At 42.4% G+C, this 19,611-nt stretch overlaps 1 protein-coding gene across 1 annotated transcript in view; it reads right to left on the bottom strand.

The window, feature by feature from the left end:
• RNF150 (ring finger protein 150) overlaps positions 1-19,611 on the bottom strand; it is a 127,907-nt gene that overhangs the window by 34,676 nt on the left and 73,620 nt on the right. The window contains exons 3-5 of the mRNA XM_055709421.1: positions 15,147-15,218; positions 14,646-14,728; positions 6,205-6,301 (exon numbers count right to left, since the gene is read on the bottom strand). Of these exons, the coding sequence (XP_055565396.1) occupies positions 6,205-6,301; positions 14,646-14,728; positions 15,147-15,218 (252 nt within the window). The remainder of the gene's footprint in view (positions 1-6,204; positions 6,302-14,645; positions 14,729-15,146; positions 15,219-19,611) is intronic.

Consider the following 19,611-nt stretch of genomic DNA (forward strand, 5'->3'; position numbering starts at 1 on the left):
TTTTCACTTTCTTTTGGTACTGAAAATGGCAACATATAATGAATAAACATGCAGTTTATTTTCATGTACTTAATACAATCTGTTGGAAGAGAGACCCAAAGTATGCATTGGAAATATTCAGTATTAAACTGTGTCACCTGCAATCTCTAAATGTCCTTATTTATACTTTTTAAAGGCTTTGGGAGACTGCACATTAAAAAACTCACTCACTTATTGCCGTGATCTGTTCAATACAGGCAGATCGCTGAGTCAGATTACAAATGTAAACAGAGACAGTAGCTGAAGGGGAATGATTATCTGTTCCCTAAATATACATTTTATAAAGCCGATATCAGGGCTTACAGGAATAAGAATTCAAGGGAACTGCCTGTGGGCGCATCTATGTGTGGGGTGCAGAAATAGAAGCTAAAGCTGTTTCTAAGACAAGTTTTTTAATATCAGAAGATCTTTTCCTTTGCTAATGCTATATTTGCGACAAAATAAAATTATAAGAAACAAACAAGCAGTAATGGGAATTCTAAGAGTATCATTCAGTCCATAGTATTTCTTGTTTGTGATTCAGAGAGACCAATGATGGCACCCAATTCTAGAGAATTTAGACATTTCTCTCTTGCAGTTAATTGGCGAATGCGCCAACACCTCCAGAATGAGCCAAGCTCTTCCAGTCAAGGGAAGTGATGAGAGAGGGCTGTGGTGCCCACCTTTGGCACAGTAGCCTTAGCACTGAGCACCTGTTCATGAAGAGCAGAGACTTCCAAGTGGGCACTGGGCAGCAAAGAGGATCGTTTGTTCAGGGGCACTATGTCCAAAACTAGTTTCTACCCTCGGATTTCTCTGGGCCTGTTATAAGCCTGATGCTCCCATTCAAACAGCAGTGACTTCTACAGAACTCCCCATAAACATTGGTGACAAACAGATGAGTAAAAAAATCTCTCTTTCCTCTAAGAGGAAACCGATTCTTGTGCCGTTTGCCCATAGAACCAGGTCTAGTTCTCCCCAAGGCATGGAGAAAAATTGTTTGCATAACTATTTCAAGAACTGGGTTTTGAAGTTTTAACATACTGTTAACAAGAACAAGGCTAATTCAGAAATGAGGATGCTGTGTGTCAGGGTGCAAAGCTTCCAAAGTGACAGAGGGACATAGCAAGGTTAACCATTACACAGATAACTTGTTAAGTTAGGAAATGTACAGTTAAGTTGTTCCCATTTATCTTTATTCTCCAGGAGTCAGATAGCTGATCTGGTTCAGTCACTTAGGGTTTCCTCTAACTTGAACGGTTTGAGACAATTTAGCTCTGTGATTCATCCCACCCTAAGGTAAGTGGTATGAATTGCCCCCTCTGCCTTCCCACTGCGCAGCACTAAGTGGAGACGGGGCTTAAACTGCTAGACTGGAAATCCAGCGTCTGGATGGCTAAAGTCAGAAGAGACGTACTCTGTTCTGTGGATCTGATTTTTGCTATGCTTAATTGTCTCACTTGCTAAGGCATTTTTGAAAACCTCACTACCTGCCTCTGTCCAACAGCAGGCACCCAGAAACTAAGCAAAATATGATACAGCAAAGAGTAAAAGAGAGGCTTAGCTTTAAGCACAAGAGTAATCCCTTTCAGCTCAGGCATAGAGAGTTACCATATGCTTACATTTTCTGCAGAACCGGGAACTTCACATGTTTTCTGTTTTCTCCTACAGTCCCTGTGTGATTGTTGCCACCTCATAAATATTTTTTCACAAATGTTCCTAATGAAAAAGGCAGGCATTTTAAACAGTCCTCAGGTGACTTGTATCCACAAACTGAAGTTTGGGATAAAAATCAGAATTGTCATTGTCTGGCTCCAGTCTAATCCACAAGCAGCAAGAGCTCCTCAGAACTGGGATAAAGGCACATTCAGCTATACCAGGTTTTAATGAAACCCATTGAAACTGTATTTTTCAAAGTGAAATACCAATCACTTTTCTGTAGGACCTGGATCACTTATCTGTAGGACTTGGATCCAAAATTATTCCTTAGATCTATCAGTCTTTCCTTTGCTTATAGCTGCTGTAACAAATGCTTTCAGAATTTCATTTTTAACTTAAATTTGGCTTTGATGGCAGCGTACCTTAAAGGAAAAAAAGGCCTGTTTTCTTTTCTACTCTACGAAAAACTATTTCAAAAATTTTTCACGGGATCAATTGTCTGCTCTTTGCTCTGAATCCAGTTATTCCTAGAATGGGATTTTATCACTAACTTTTAAACCTTTAAAAATGGGGGATTATAATTGAAAGCCAAACCAAACATTAAGAATGCAAAAATAGCATTGCCTGATATAATTAATCCCTTTACTCCTGAATCATTTTAGTTGGAAAAAATACCCCAAACTAAGCATAGTATACAGCTAACGATATGAAATACTGATCGAAAAAAGATACATTATGGTTTTTGCTGTCAGAGTGACCCAGATACATTTTCTAAGTTTAATTATACTGGTTTCACTCATTCCCTGCATGTAAGTGCTCTGAGGGCACAATTCCACTAAAGTCAAGGGAATGCTTTGTATTGACTTCTGAGGGCTTGGCTAAGGCTCTTAGTGAATAGCTTGAAGTCATCCAATCTGTTGCCAAAAATGCAGCTGTCTGCACATCCAGCAGATATTTGCAGAGAAGGGGGAGAAGCAGAGGGAAACTATTTTATGTGATATGATCATCCCAACAGCAACGTAGCTCTCTGAAAGACACTTAACTCATTTCAAATCTTACAGCCGAAAGAGGTAAGTCTGAGCTGGATTCACCAGCAAAGAGACAGTGGAAAAGGTTACACCAACTGTCTGCTGACAGTTAGTAATCTTCTGGAGCTGCAGAGTGTCACCGTGAAAAGCAGATGCCAAGGTGCTCAGCTGCCCTGAAAATGAGTACGGTCAGTTTGGTGCCTCACGGCAGCCCGGGAAATCTGCTTTTAGAGCAGACAATATTTGAAGTCTCTGTTACAAAGTCAATGGAGAGTTTAGAGGTGAACCGAATTGAAAGATTTAGGTATTTGGGTTTCACCAATCATTTCCTGGAAAATGAAGCACAATATATCCACAGTCATGCAAGCCAGCTCTTTAATAACAACCATAGGACAAACATGCAGCTGGCAGGAAAAAAACCAACGCATTAGCCCTGCCTATGGTAAGATTTCCTCATTCCTCCCATTGTAACAGCCTGCAAAAGGACTTTGGCAAATTTGTTCTCAACTCTCCCATCAGAGATGCTGCCTGCCTAAGGCTGCTTTTCTGTATGTGGAAATTTCAACTAGGCAAGACTCAGGAATGTGGTTAGGGAATGGCATTTTGCTTTATCCGCTCTACAGAAATGTTTGCCACCTCTCACTGAGAAGCCCTAGAGCTTTACAGCTTCTTCCAGGGAAATGTCTTTTCCCACAACAGCCTACTGACATCTGGCTAAGTTATGAGCCTCTGAAAATATCAGTTCATGTGTGCTGATGGAGACTGGTGGCTTACTCGGGACCGACAGCTATACTCCCCAAAGAAAAGCTTTGCATGGTGCCTGCACGCTCACGGTGGCACCAGAAGGCACCCACAGGACCGATGCCCACCCTGGGCTGCCCTCAGCTAATACCAGCTGATAAGAAGGGCGAGGAATTTCCTCTCAGGAGAACAGGTCCTGCAAGCTGAGCAAGGAGTGTGAGCACAGTGGCACCAGGGCAGGAGTTCAAAAGGATCAAGGTTGGGCAGAGGAGGTTATACAGAGGAGAAAAGCAGGAAAGGGCAGGAGGTAGGAGAGGGAGAAGCAGGAACTGAGGCATATTTTAGAGAGAAGGCAGGGAAAACAGGGGAAGAGGAGCAACTGATAGCAGGATAGGAATTTTTAACCCTCAAGCTACCAGATTCTCTTAGACTCCCACGTCCTTCGCTGTCAGCCAGAGGAAACCCCTGACATGAAGGCTACCGTCTGATCCCAGTCCCACGGACAACAGCTCCTGCTGTAAGTCACCTTGAGTCTAGCACACAGCTCTCCCTTCATGAACCTAACTGATGATCCATGCCAGTGGCAGCCAGTATGCTTTCTCCAAATGATGGAGCAGGCTGTTTTCAGTTTGCTGTCTTACAACAACCCAGGGAAATTTTTACAGAAATTCATAAAATAAAATCCTCTAAACAAACTTTGCTAGTGAAATGTTAACATCCAAGCACTTGATTTTTACAGTTAAGACAGACTAGTGCTAATGTTCGTTCTGAAATCTTAATTTGACCCTGCTGTTTGTGCTGGTTGTAGCAGTATGTTTCATTACGTGATCCGTACAATTATTTCCACAGAAGCTCCATGTGGGGAGCTCTCAGTGAGGGGAGCAGGATGGATCCCCCTTCTGCTGTGCGGTACAGAGAGAACAAGACAGGGAGCTGTGAGAAGAGAAATGATGGCTGAGGAAACTGCGTGGTGCTTTTAATTATTCCTGGCACTTAGGTTCTACACCTGCTACTACAGAGCTGTTCCTGTGTAGTGAAAGCCAGTCATGTGAACCAAAACCTTTACACCTGGCCTCTGAGCATGTTTTCCCTTCCCCTCGATGTACCCAACCTCAGACGGCCTGCGGACACTCTGCGCCTTCAGCAGCTGTCAGTGAAGTCACTGAGAGCAGTATATTGGATTTAAATATTAACATTACTACACTTTCTGGAAAGACCTTAATATGTCACTGCAAGCCTCCAGAAAGTGGGGGTCTGATTTGTTTATATCCCCTGATACTGAAGCTGGACGAAGAGCATGTTAATGAAACGCTCGGGGAAAAATGTGAATGGACCAGTGTGAGAGCAGAAATCGTGTGGTCCTGCATGGTGCAGAAGAAAGCCATGGAACAATACACCAGGTAGAGAGAAGAGGTGTGAAAATCCCGGGTAACTGCTCACTGGCAGGCCTGCGAACTGAGACGTGGAACCTGGGGGAAAATTTCTGTATTTAAGCCTAGGCACAGAGATGCTGAATGGCAAAGCCAGCCTTCAGTCCGGCCTTTCCTGACATCTCAAATACCGATATAACAGCTGTAAAATCTTTTAATATTTTAAAGATAATATACATGCTCAGCAGAAAAATAGCCCAACTATAATGACATGTTACCCTAACTACAATGCTCTACATCTTCCCCATTGCATGTTTTTAGCTTGGATTATATTAGGTTGATTACAATATCTGCCTACTTCAGTAAAAACATACTTCATTGCTTGCTGTGGAACCTCTCCTGCAGCAGCCTGCTTGGCTTCCTAGTCTCCATGAAAATGAACTTCTGGGGAATGGCTGCATCAGCTCCCCTAATATGTTCATGAGGTATTTTACTTTATGTAGTAGCTCTTCCATACATGAGCTGGCATGTCACCATGTGTAACGGCAGGGTATCTACAGCACCTGTTAATGCATCAACTGGTGGCATTTCAGTATGGAACTTCACTATCACATGGCCAGCCTTGCTGAGTGTGAGAAAATGACTCTCTTCTTCCTGGTGAAGCCCCTGATCTCTGTGATAGCTGCCCTTAGGAAGCTGTGTGGCAGACAGGACATGCACTATCTGAATGTAAACATGCAGCCTAAAAAGATCAATTGCTTTGGCAGCTTCTAACTATCTGAACCTTCCAAATAACAAAGGGCTCAACAATTTCTTGTATGTCATGTGGTCTGCCACATGCTTAGATACTGGGAGAAATGCTCCCTAATTGGAATTGGGAGGACAAAGCTAGCTACAGATCGACTTTAAGAGAAATCTGACAGAAAAGAAGATTTGGTTCCCCAGAATGAGCAGTCAGTTGTCCTCGACTAGTATAGCAGGGAAAATTTTATTTGCAGACCTTCTGCTTTGAGATCTGAACTGAGAGCTTGATTAAAAAAATAAATCCATTCCTGATTTAAAACCCAAACAGCAGCTATATGAAAGAATCTATAAATCCACCAAAACACTAGTAAACAATCCTCTGCTTTACAAAGCAGGCAACCACAGACACACAAATCCCAACACCCAACCAACACCCCCCCCCCACTCTTCCTTGCTAATAAAAGTGGGGTGCAGGAGAGAGGCAGTTAGACATTTCAGCTTGTATTCCCCTTAATAAATCAGTTAATACATCAGTAACACGGCAAGAAGAGTAGGATGGGAACAGACAGGCAAAGGGCTAGGGATATACCCGAGTAGCTGGTGTTTCCCTTCTGCCCCGACCAGCTGCTCTGCGATGTGCTTACCGGGATCCCTAGAGCTTTTAGAATATTCATTTTACACATCGGACAGGTACGATGGTCTAGCAGCCAGGGGTCTACACAGGACTTGTGGAAAAGATGCCTGCAATGAAAACCAGGATATTTCAATTCAAATCCACCACAGCACAATTTACCACGTAGTACCAGATGCTTCTTCTGAATTCAGTAAAGTAAGAGTATTTCAAATTGTGTGGTTTGCGACCTCTGCAAGGACTGTAAAACTATATCCCTTGCAACAAAGACTAAAATTATTTCTGCAGCATCTCAAGCACATGTGCAGTGTTTCTCAACTGGGTTTGGAAAAGAAGACATGTATGTAATTAGAGAACTAGGAAAAATACACAAAATGCATCAGCAAACCCCTATTCTTTAAATATTAAAGGCTGTCAGTAAACAAAACCTGCTTGCTGGCAAAGGTAAAAATCATATTAGTATTTCTTGATGGTTCTACAGACAAACCTAATTACACATAATTTAAGTGTGAAGCCATCAGGGCTCTGGTATTTTTTAGGTTGCAGGCATAAGGAAATAAAGTGAATTAAACACCTGCTGTTTTTCATATACATGGAAAAAACAGGACGATGCTTTTTAAAACATTCTCCCTGACTCCCCTGCTCTTTAGAAGTTGCCCATCAGAGCAAGCGCCTAAACAATTCCGGCCCTGAAGGGATTGTTGCTAACCCTGTGCTCAGTCTGAAGTGACCACTAAGCCACTACCCGAGTTCTGTGGCTGCCGGGGACCACTTACTGTCCAGGTGGAGGAACTGAAGGCTTCTTGTCTAGCTTTGCCTGACACAAACTGAGATTTAATATAGAGATATTTGAGTACGTGTACCTGACTGACAGACTGCGTTTTCTCTTGTAAGCATGTTCTGTTATGCTGTAGTTGTAGAGAACAAATGTTATAGGATGCTGGAACGTGGGACTCGGTATATAAGAAACGCTGTTGAGCAGGCCAGGTAGACAAGTTGTGGCTCAACCCAAAGCAGTGAAGTTTGTTCAGTCTGAACCCCCCTGAAGAAGAGGAGGAAAGTTTTCTACCATGCACGCAGCCCCAGGAATTACACTGGCATGTAGGAAACTCCAAATTGACTTGCCTTCCTAAAAATATTTTTTAATCAGTTAATTGAACAGAACTTCCAGTTGGAAAGGACAGTAGTCCAACTGCCTAATATAACTTAATAACTTCAGTAAAATTGAGAGAGGCTACTTTATTCTGAAATATGAAGCTTGATACACATAGTCTTGTTCCAAAAGGTGTAAACTAAGACTAATTTGCCTGTTTTGAAGCATCATAAAGACCAGCTCTACGTTTCCTTTCTAAGGCTTGCAACAGATGTCCCACATTTCATTTGGCAGAGCCTGAAAGTCACGTTTCAGTCTCCTTGAACTTTTACATTTGAGCAGTGCCAAGCCTGTGTTTCCTTGTGCTGCCACTGCCCCATGTGCATCACTGGTACAGTACAGCCACACAAACCCACCAGCTACCTGCAGGTGAACAGCTGCCCAAGGCCAACTGCATGAGGTTCAGCAAGACTCAGTGTAGGGTCCTGCACGTGGGTCTAACAACCCCATGCAAGGTTACAGGCTGGGGAAGAGTGGCTGGAAAGTTGCCTGGAAGAAAAGGCCCTGGGGGTGCTGGTCAACAGCCGGCTGAACATGAGCCAGCACAGTGCCCAGGTGGCCAAGGAGGCCAACAGCGTCCTGGCTTGTGTCAGAAGCAGTGTGGCCAGCGGGACCAGGGCAGTGACCGTCCCCCTGCACGGGGCACTGGTGAGGCCGCCCCTGGAATCCTGTGTTCAGGTTTGGGCCCCTCGCTGCAGGAGGGACACTGAGGGGCTGGAGCGTGTCCAGAGACGGGCAGCGGGGCTGGGGAAGGGGCTGGGGCACAAGTGTTGTGAGGGGCGGCTGAGGGAGCCGGGGTGTTTAGCCTGGAGAAAAGGAGCCTGGGGGGGCTTATCGCTCTCTGCGACTGCCTGACAGGAGGCTGTAGGCGGGTGGGTGTCAGTCTCTTCTCCCAGATAACAAGCAACAGGAGGAGAGGAGATGGCCTCAAGTTATGCCAGAGGAGGTTTAGATTGGATGTTAGGAAAAATTTTTTGGCTGAAAGGGTGGTCAAGCATTGGCACAGGCTGCCCAGGGAGGTGGCTGAGTCAGCATCCCTGCAGGTGTTTAAAAGATGTGGCAATTCAGGACATGGTTTAGTGATGGACTTGGCAGCGTTGGGTTGGACTCTATGATCTTAAAAGGTCTTTTCCAACCTAAATGATTCTACAGTTCTAAGACTTCGCCTGGAGCAGGCCATATACCAGCCTCCACAAGGAAATGCAATCTCTGAGAAAGCCAGAATCACTTAATGCACCAAAACAATTTTAAATATTTAAGTGGTACGTACTCAGTTGAATGGTCTGGCCTCTGTATCGTGTCACCGTCTCTCCACAGAACAAGATACACACAGCCTTTCAACTTGATGGAAGATACTGAGGTGCACTTTCACCAATATTTATTTGCAACCCTGGCTCTTATTAACATGATACTGGCCCACATGCTCGCTGGTTGGCTTACTGGCTGGCTTGAGTCCTAAATAACACTAGAATTTCAAAGCCAAAACTGTGTGACATCTCAGAATCTTTTTCTTTTCACTATGATGCTCCTTCTCACTAGTTCTGGGAAAAAAGGGTTCTTTGTGAGACAAAGGTATGTGGCAAATTATTGCATTCCTGTACTTGGTCTGACTTCACAAAACTATGGGAAAGGGCAAATCTGTTCTTGGAAGTTCAACCTGGTCTAATTATATCAGTTGGCTGCAATACCAGACTTTGTCAGACCTCATCTGATCCTGTATGTCAATATGATTAATGCAAACGAAGTACCGTGACACTTGAAGTTTAAACCAGCACTTTATGAAAGCTACTAAAGCTCACAACCCTCCTTCCAAACAAGACTTGCCTTACTGGATAAAACCACAATGCATCAAATTTCATTCTCTGTCCTGCACAATTTGTCCTTCCTTTTACCTCAGGAGGGACATACTCGGCACATCATCAGGCAAGCATTCTGAACAGGTGAAAGCATAAAGATACAGTCATCAGGCATGTGTAATTTTACATTCAGAAGTCTAACCAACAGAATTAATTCCTTGGGTGTGTTAATTCATGGAGGTACTGAAAGTCAGTGTCTTGCTTTTCAGCTATTTGAAATAACAATGAAGATCTTGATAGTGATTGGTTTTCTTTAAGTCTATACCCAGATTCATAAACAAATATGCTTAAGGGCAAACATCTGAAGTATATTTGTGCCAAAACAATCAGTACATTTACAAAATCTGAAATATTTATTCTATTCTGTTGAAAAAAAACAGATTTTCAAAAATCTGTTTTGTATGAAAAATATGTAATTTCTACCAAGCCATTTCACCACAGACTAGAAAGTCCCCTTTTGTTTTCAAGTTCAAACTTTACAAGCCTCAGTCAAGCTGTGGTTCATATTACAGCATTTCATAATATTTGTTGGTCACCAAAAGCTTGAAACTTTCATGCCTTTAAGACTTCAAAAACTGAACTTTAGTGTTCCTAAAGTTGGCTTCAAACAACAACATTCTAAAATTAATTCTACCAATGCTGAGTAATTTAAATACATGACAGATCACGTCACTTTGCACTTCCCAATACTAAATTAGCACAGTGTATTACGGCTCTATTAATTTCAGATTTGATGTGTACAACAGAAGGAACTTGATTATTTGACAGAAATCTACAGAAAAATGGAATGTTATTGAAAATCAGATAAAGACTTGTGTTTTTAAATTTTTGAACCACCTTGTACAGTTAGAGTGCTCATAATATCTATTTTTGAACATGTAAACATTTGTGCAGAAAAGTGAGGTGGCAGGCTTTGCAATTTGGATTTGAAAGTTTATTTTATTCGTTATTAGCTATAGCATTATGTATGTGCTTAAGGCTTTCAATGAACTGTCAATTGTTTGATGTCATGATAAGTTTGTCATCCAAATTCAGGCAAAATAAGCATCATCACAAAGTAAAATCAGGGAGTAACTGCCACATTTCACTGTCACATGGTAACACAAATATGCAAAAAGATAACTGCAACAAAAATCCCTCTCCCTCTGCAGTTCTGACTGATGCAAGTTTTAAGAGGAAGGAGTGGTCAGAGGTAATGACCCATACAAGGAGACAGTAAAAGAAATATTTCAAGTGCAGGCTCAGGACGTGGCTTTGACAATCTAAGTCAGAGCTAGGAAAAAAAAAAGTTTTTTTTCTGTTGTGTGCAACCACATGCATTGCAAAACTACATTGATTTGGATGGATTGAAAAGTTTCTCAAAAGAACTGTAATTTATTAGTTAAGAGAGAGGAAGACGAGAGGAGAGATGTCATAACAATCCTCATACAAAACAAAGGCTTCCGTAAGGAGAAAGGAAACAACTGTTCTTCACCTCTCCTAGGGACAGGAGACACAATGATGAATTTAAACTGCAGCAAGTGAGATCCAGGTTACACAACAGGAAAAGCTTCACCACAGTCAGGGTAATGAAGCATCGCAATAAATTATCATGGGAATTTGCAGAGACTTCATCCCAGGAGACTGAAGAGAGTGTTGGAAAAAACTCCCAAGAATGACACGTGCACAGCCAGTACCCCCGTGCTGTTCCAGAGGTGGTGGCCTCCTGGGATCTCTCCCGCACTCTTCTGTGACTCTGCACGTGGCTGCATAAAGCTCACAGAGCACAGAGAAAGAAAAAGAACCTCAAAATCCCAGAGCACTTCATTTACTATTATTTAAATAGCACTTCATACGTTTTAACTGGAAATTACTTTTGTTTGAAATGTATTTAAATTTTCTTTAAGGCTCCAATTTTAATCATACAAGGTGAAAAAAATAATTCATTTCAGGCTCAGCCCACAATTATTATAATAATTTGTTGTAAAACTACTGTAAAGCTTTCAGCTTGCCAACAATTTTGAGAAGCTTTTTTTTCAAGATTAAGGGAATCTATTCTCCTTCCACCTTCTACTCCTAGTCCCACCTTTCCAAACTGCATGCAAAGAAACCTAGCAGCCATGTAATTTTTCTCAGTACTAAAATGCAAGCTAAGAAAAAACGAAGGAAAAGCAGAGACATGCATCCCTAGGGACCCTGAGTAAAAGCATCAGTTGCCTGGATCAGACATAGAGCTGAAGCAAAGAAGGGTTTTGGTGAGAGACTGAGCAGCACCATAGTATCTAATGAGAAGATTCGAGCTTTTGGGGGTGCATGTACGGTACTATTTGTTTATTGTTGAGGAAGAAAGAAGGACAAAAGATGATGATGTGAGGATAAGTGGGAGGAAGGAATCAAAGGGAAGAATGTGTGTGATGACATAATTTTCACAGGAAGCTAATCAAAAGAGAAAGGAGGAATGAGGAGGAATGAAGCATTCTTTGAAATCATAGTTGTTCACGGAGTGAATGTTCAGGGAAAGGGAATGAGCTAAAACTGGGTCAGAAAGCACGTTTATTGGCGTCAGAAATGAAGCAACCAAAAAAAGAGCTTATGAAGAACTCTGTAGAGATGAGGTTGAAAGAATTGTCTTGCCTCTGTGTAGAGGTTTAGTAAAGTTAGTGAAAGTTTAGTAAAAGGCACACACTGGGAGCAGCAGCACCTATAACTTCTCCAAAGCCAGAGCAGAAAAGAAAATTGTTTTGAAGCTAGAGATGGAGGACAAGCAGAAGGAACTAGGGCTATGACAAGAGATGTCACTCTGGGAACAATGAACTTGGTTACAATTGATGTTGTGTCAGTGCCCTCAAAGATAACTTCAGTGGTGCTTGCTACCATCAAACGTAAAACCAGCTGCAAGCCAACCCTTTTTTTAATCAAGTGTCAGTCCTTATTTATTTAATACATTCTGTAGAGTGAAGTTTATTAATGCAGTCAGTTGTGGGAGCTGGCTAAAGAGGACAGAGAAGAAGCAGCACAAGTTAACTGGACTCCTCCTCCTAGCTCTCCAGAGTGGGATACATAACGACAGGCTATCCCAGTGCCGGCTCTCTGCCAGCAGAAGAGAGAGGGCATTCGGGGAAATGGCATAAATCCTAGTAAACATGCATCTATCTGTATGACTTCAGAGCTCATCCATTGCAGTATTGGCCGGTGGACTTCTGGTACCAGTTTCTTAGGAGACTCAGGCTCCACCAGCCTTAAAAAGAAATCTCAAGATGTATAGGGCTTTATACAGAGTGTGCCTGCTAGCAGGGGTTTTCCCAGTACTGCCTACAGTACAAAGCAGCATCTTTCATGTGCAGCTCTTGGGGCATACTTGGCTTTGCAGATAAAAAGTTCTACATGTTGAGCACCTCCTGGATAGAAACACTAAGGTCAGCCAGCACTGGTGTCATATGGTGCTGGCTTCTGTAAGGCTTGGTGAAATGCCAGCCTCTTATTAAACAGCAGTCTAATGAGGTTCCCATAAAAAACTACACAGAGTTTAACTGAGGATGCTGGAGGAAGAAACCTACAGAGTCTGTGGGTCGTTATCAAGATATAACACTCTCCTACTCACTTAACAGAGACAGAAATTAATTCCTTTCTTGTTTTCTTTTTTTTTTTTTTTTTTTCCTTCCATGAGGAGTTGAGACTGACAACAGCAGAAAGAATCATGACTGCCATTTCCTGTTTTGGAAGTCCAAACCCATGTGAATGAGTAAAATACTGCCCTCACAATTTGTGTATCAGGACAGCCAGGGTTTGTGAAGTAGCTGCTTGGGAAAGATCTCTTGAGTTTTTATAATTCAAAATTGCTGAGGCTCAAACTAACTGTGAGTATTTTACAAGACAGTTCTGCTGCTGCTACCCTTTTAGCATGAGTCATTTTCTAGGTGACCTTTTAAGTCAGCCAAGAACTGAACATCACCTGTTAACTATGTGCTTCCTATTCACTCTGCTTGACTCAACGCTGTGGATGACAGTGTCTGACTGGAGCCTCACTGAATTATGAGGCGAGACACAAGTGAAAGCTAGAGCTTCGACATGTTTTTTGCTTTTGTGTAACTACCTCCAAAAACTGCCTGTCTCTATCATGCAGAATTTCCAAGTTTTATTATGCTTCTATGAAAAAAGGCTTAATGTCAAACCAAGGTCCGTATTTTCTGGTAATTTCTCATTTCTCTGTATTTCTGCTTCATGAAGTGATGCATTTGTGTCTGTCTGCAGAAAAACGAGTTCACATGTGATTTGTCATTGTGGGGGATTTACAGTAGGTCACATTTATGATTAATCTGTTGCTTTTTGTTTGCCATTTAGTGATGGCAGTAAACAGATTTAACGAGTCACATGAACAAACCAAAATGGACAGCCTGTAGCATTCAAGTATCTACTAGGGAACAACAGAGCAGGAAAAGAAACAAGCATTTCAGTTTCTCAAGCCAGTGAACATGTCTGCAGGAGAAGAAAGACACTCTATTAAACAAACCATAATCTCTGCTCTGTATGTATAGCACTTGAGATCCCTATTTCTATGGAAATCAAACACTTGCTCTTGCTCTCCTAGGGGAACCAGTGTTCCTAGGAAAATTCCTAAGAAGTTGATTTCCTTAGAGAAATCCTTCATTAGCTAACACTTCACAGGTGACAATACAATGGCACAGAGAGATGAATACCACTGTTATGGGCAGCAAGAGGCTGTGCTCCTGTGTCACATCACTGCGAGTGTATGTGCTGCACCGGGCACCTTCACATGAGGGGAAGGAAAGAGAAAAAACAAACCCAAAAGCTCCTCTTGTCACCTCCACATCCCACATGCCTGAAAATATTTTCATGGCAGCAATAGATACCCCATTCTTTGTCACATTCCCTTTTTCCTTTACTGTTCTACTCAGCATATCTCTTTTTATGGCTGGGTTGTTTTGTTTTGGTTTTTCTTTTTGTTTGTTTGTTTTTTTTAAATAGAAGTCATCCCTTTCTCAGCACCTGGACACAGCCCAGGACAGCAAAAGAAGTAGCTCCATGGGGAGCTGGAGCCTGCTCTGCCCCTGGCTGCTCGGCTCAGGGCTCACCTTGAAGTCAGGGGCAAATTCTTCTAAGGCACTTATTCTGGACTGATACAAAACCTGGGAGGTAAATAGAGGAATGAAAACCTTTAGTTTAAAAATCCTACTGAAGACTTCGTAGTAGGTCCAGATCAGACAAAATTTCTGACTATCATGCTAAACTCAGGTTCTCACCACCATTAATATTCCTTACACTTCAAGTTGAATATGAGGCACTTCAGATATCTTTACCAACAGATTTTGAATAAATCAAAATGATAAACTCACCCTTCCCTCCCCAAGCTCTCGGGTAATCTCATCAGCATGATACTGTGAGAACAGAGCCTATCTTAAAGTAGTGAGACTATGAGAGCTAAAGCACTTTCAACCTTCAACTTACCTGCAAGGCAAAATTCTGACAACATCATTGGGCTTGTAGCCTTCAATACAAACAGCACAGTTATCAAAGTCTGGCTCAGTTTCCTACAACAAAGAGAACATTCATCATTTTCATCTTTTGATTTTGTCAGCTAATCTCTTCATACAAGAGCCTGTGTGACAAAGGAAAACAGTCACTGATGCATGATGCAAATTCAATAATGCATTTCAAGACAAGCAAGTCAGATTTTCCAACATGTTTCCAGTTGGAAACTTGCCCTGGGAAGCATGCAGATTTAGGTAGCATGTTTTAACCTCCAGGATTTTCTGCACCTTCACACAATCACCTTCTCTCTCTACTCCACTCCATCTGTAAATTGCTTACCAGCATTCTTCCCCCACCTGAAGGATGCATAGTAGCTAAATAAGCAATTGCCATTTCTGTTCTGCCTCATTGTCCTGGTGGTCTGAATGAATCCTCAGCACAGAGTTTCATTTGGTAATGAGCAATTTGAAAAATTACCTTATCACCTTTCCTGATTGTTCTGACTTGCAGCTTGCTGATTGCTTTCTTTGCAGCATCTCCAAGCCGGCGCTGTAATAGAAAATTTGCTCTTAAGCAAAGAGTGTCTCTTCATGCAGAAATCATCACCTTTTCTCCCTAGGCTTCTTAATAATCTGAAGTGACTGTACATGAAATAGGACCGTGCTGTATAAATATAAACAGATGAGGTCAGTCATACTGTTGTTCACAATAAGGGCACAGTAGGTATTCTAGGCTCACTGGCAACCCACGGCTGATGAGGCAAAGCTACTCTAATGGGGTTCCAGTGGAGACTGCACGTGAGCCCATCACGATGCTACACTGCAGCCCTTTTACTACGCCAGTGTGTAGCAACGTACGTAAGAAGTCCACTATTTGGGTATACTGCTTCTTCCCTCTCTTTTTCTAATGGCAGTTGTGAAAAATACATTATTAAATGAGGCCTGGGCTAGTAAGCAGAGTGAACACTGCACTTAAGATTCAGAAAGTCTTTGTTGTTCCAGAACTAGTTCATGATCTTCAGCAAGATGCAAGTGCTGAAAGTGCGCTGTTGTTACCCACAAAACACATCTATAAACATCTCTGCTGTTGTTCTCTCTTCCTGCAATACACAGTTGCCTACTTTATAGAAGCAACGCAAGGTATAAAAGTAAGGTGAAAGCATCTCCAGTTTCTTACAGGTAAAGCACTATAAAGTCCTGCAGTAACATCCTATCCATACACAACCATTCACTTGTTCTTTGCCTTTCTATCTTTCCTTCCAGCGGACCACGAATTGCTTACTACATGATGTTTCTGACCTCCCGTATTTCCAAAACATTGTTACTGTGTTGGCAGGGTCACAGCCACTCAGGATTAAAGTATGTAACGACAGCCTGATGAAAAACACCCTGTTCTCAAATGCTGAAGACTGAGATGCCCGCCTCTTGCAAGGGGCTGAGAACATTATGGGGCAGCTCATGCAATCACTGCTCAGCGGAGCTACCTCTGCACCCTGAGCTATTGAGCTTCTATCAGTGCTCCAAGGACTTGGCTGCTCACTCGTGCTAACCCAACAGTGAGGTGACCTGGAGACAGAGACTCACAGGCTGGGAAGGTCTTTGAGAGGTCATGTATTCCCACCCCCCTGCTCAAGGCTGGGTCAACTTCAAAGTCAGAGCTGCGTCCAGCCAAGTATTGAGTATCTCCAGGAAAGGAGATTTCACAACCTCTGTGGATAATTTGTTCCAGTGCTTAAGCACTCTCACAGTCTTTTTTTTTTTCTTTCCTTTTTTTTTTTTTTTTTTTTTTAAAACATAGAAATGGAATTTCCCTTGTTGTAATCTGTGACCATTACCCTGTGTACCTCTGAGAAAAGTCTGACTGCCTCCTCTTCAACCACCCCTCACGCAGCTGAAGACTGCAGGCAGTGCATCCTCCCCTGCTCCCCTCCCACACAGCAAGCCAAGCTTCTGCCGCCTCTCCTCAGATGTGCGCTCCTGTCCCCAGACCACACTGGTGACCCTCTTCTGGGTGCTCCCCAATTTTTTTACGCCTTTCTTGTACAGTTTCACATAGCCACACCTACTCCAACGTCTTTTTGTCAGTTTTACAACAATTCAACCCAATTTGCCACCAATAAATGACTGAAACTCTTCTCTTCACCTCCCCTCCCCATCCGTGTGTCCAGCCATGTGTTGTTAGATAGGAGGGAGACTGAGGAGTTTCGGTGACTCAGAAGACATTCAACTTTTTGGGCTGGGAACACTGCCCGTGCTGGAGTTCAGAGGTGCCTGTCAGCGGGAAGGGTTTCCAGCTGGAGGGGGTGAGAGCATGAAGCCAAAAATGGAAGGAAGCTGGATGTAGCTTGTAAATTGAGACCTAATTACCATACCGATACGATTAATAAATTACCACTTTGTTCTTCAGATTCAATTAAAATCACTGAATTAAATTTAGACAGTAAGCTTATTGGATTGGAAAGACACAGAAGACTGACAAAACGCATGGAATATTGAAAGCGAAGAGCAATTTCAGATCTGGCTAAAGAGGTGAAAATGATCTTGGCTATCATATGGGATTTACATATGAGCTTTCCAGCATAACTAATTATTACACATGAGGGAGTATCTGGTAGTTATACAACACCTTTTTCTGTGGTATGTTTTCTCAGTCTCCCTTAAATAAAGGTATCCGACTAGAGTTGGGAACAGTTCTTGCCAGCTATTTGTTTCTTTAATATAAATCAAAAGACAGACTGATAACATACAGCATGACAAGAGCCGTTATGTCCTGCTACAGGAATTGCTTGTGATTCCTTTTAATCATGATTATTACTTAAACTAATGAAATGTCTCAGTTCTTTTTTGCACGTTTTTCAAGGGGAAAGGACAAAATTAAAGACTCATATGTCTTTGATCTGCTTGTTTTCATGTTTGCTTTCTCTTATCTATCTTAAATAGATAAGTTCGTGACTTGCATGCGAATGAGAGTAATTTAGTTTTCCAAAGAACAAGACTATCTTGGAGTAAAGTCATATTTTCAAAGGATTCTTCCATTTGAACAAAAGTCATGCTATCACTACCCAATTATTTCCCCTAAAAGATAAGAGGCATTACAGTAGTTTAAGGGTTTAAAGTCTGGCTTAGAGATATACAGTCATAAATCCCATAATCTCATTAGGTTTGAAGGCTGCAACATTCAGTACTGGACTGGAAAGAGTTAAGCGTATCAGATGCAGTGGTCTTGCGAAGAGTGTGATACTCATGAAAAAGCAAGTAGCATGGAAAGCATCACCAGTCTGTTCCTGAGGAAATAAATGACTGCAGATGCTGTGGAAGAGAAATTATGGTACGTGCTTCTCTCTTAACGGCCTTACTACACTATCACCTTTGCAGGGAGGAGACGGCCTTGTGCAGAATGAAGCTCACCATCAGGACGAGGCATCAGACACACCTCCTGTACCACAGATACAGTTTGTGGACTCCATCACGGGAAGCACCTTTCCAAGAATGCTTCAAAGACTGATGTCTCTACCCAATGGCCCAAAACTCTCATTCAAAGCCACGGCCAGCAGTCTTCCTTCTCAGATAATTGCTTGACCCTCCACATGCTGCCAGTCACATACTAAAGCTGATCCTTCACTGGAGACGAACCCAGGACACACAGCACCCTCCTCAGCACCAGTGTGATCACTGCCTGCTTTGGCTTTCACTGTCCTGCAAAACTCACAGAGCCCAGCCAGATTCAAAATGACTTTACAGGAAACTTCTACATCACAAAAAAAAAAAAAATGGGAAGAAATGACAGGACGGAAGAAGGTCAACAAGACTGGCACTTTAGACATCATCCCCTCACCATCACCCCATTTCACGTCTCACAGATGACAAAAAGGGAACTCTGCTATTACTGGCGAAATACGAAATCTGACGCACTGACAGGGTTGGTTTTGCTGTTGGGGTTTTTTTGGTTGTTTTGTTTTGCCTTTTTTTTAAGCTTGTGCCCTGGCTGTTACAGGGCTGAGACAGCAAGTCACATTTTGCTGAACTGTCTCCAGGACTTGTCATATCATTCCAAACTGCTTCCAGTCAGCTCTGCAGACTCATGTCTCTTGATGCAAACAATTCCCACAGTCTTTCACAAAGAAACTCTCATCTTCAAGAGGGCTCCAAGAACAAGCTGCTGAGAAAGCAGAATGCCTATGCTTTCCTTACACAAATTTATCCTCTTCATAGCAAAAGAATATATCATCGGGGCAACCAACTACTTTCTGGACACCTTGTCAGGTGGGAAAAAAAGGCGGCCTTGGATTACCATCCATGTGAATACTACTACCAATCTTCTACTTCCACACGTACCATACGATCGCCTGTGCTAGAGATACTCAATAAAAAATCAAATGTATTCACATAAAAATTGAAATCTAACCACATTTGTAGTTGACACCCTAGAGGCAGGTGCACAAGCCCATAATGAAAGCCAGTTTTGTGCTTCACTGCACTAATCCCCAGCCAAGTTGGGACGAATGGGCCAGGGCATTCAGCGAGAATCCTTGAAGTCCTGGTTCTCCACTCATCAAAATCAGGCACCTAACTGGAGTGAGCTGTGTCTTCCTTCTGGTACATGAACCTGGATTTTGAACCTTCCTCACATGGTGAGGAAGAGTGGTGACTGAAGATGTACATGCTGCATGTCCAGGTTTCATCTCACTGGGAAGTCACAGGGAACAATTCTAGGAGATTCCTCAGTCTTTCTAGCTGCCTCTCTCACTAGTTGGATTTGTTGCTCTCTTGATGGAGAAATAAATCAGTTCCTTTTGGGTCTACTGCTTGATCAGCAACTTACACGTGTGCAAGAAGGGAAGTGGACCTGGAAAGGAGGGTCACCTTATAAAAGAGGACAAGGAAGCAAAGGTGGTTATGAGGCTTGATTAAAAGGCACATGATGTTTTTAATGAAAGGATGAC

Source organism: Falco cherrug, chromosome 1 (assembly GCF_023634085.1).
Source record: "Falco cherrug isolate bFalChe1 chromosome 1, bFalChe1.pri, whole genome shotgun sequence".
NCBI classification, from domain to species: Eukaryota; Metazoa; Chordata; class Aves; order Falconiformes; family Falconidae; genus Falco; species Falco cherrug.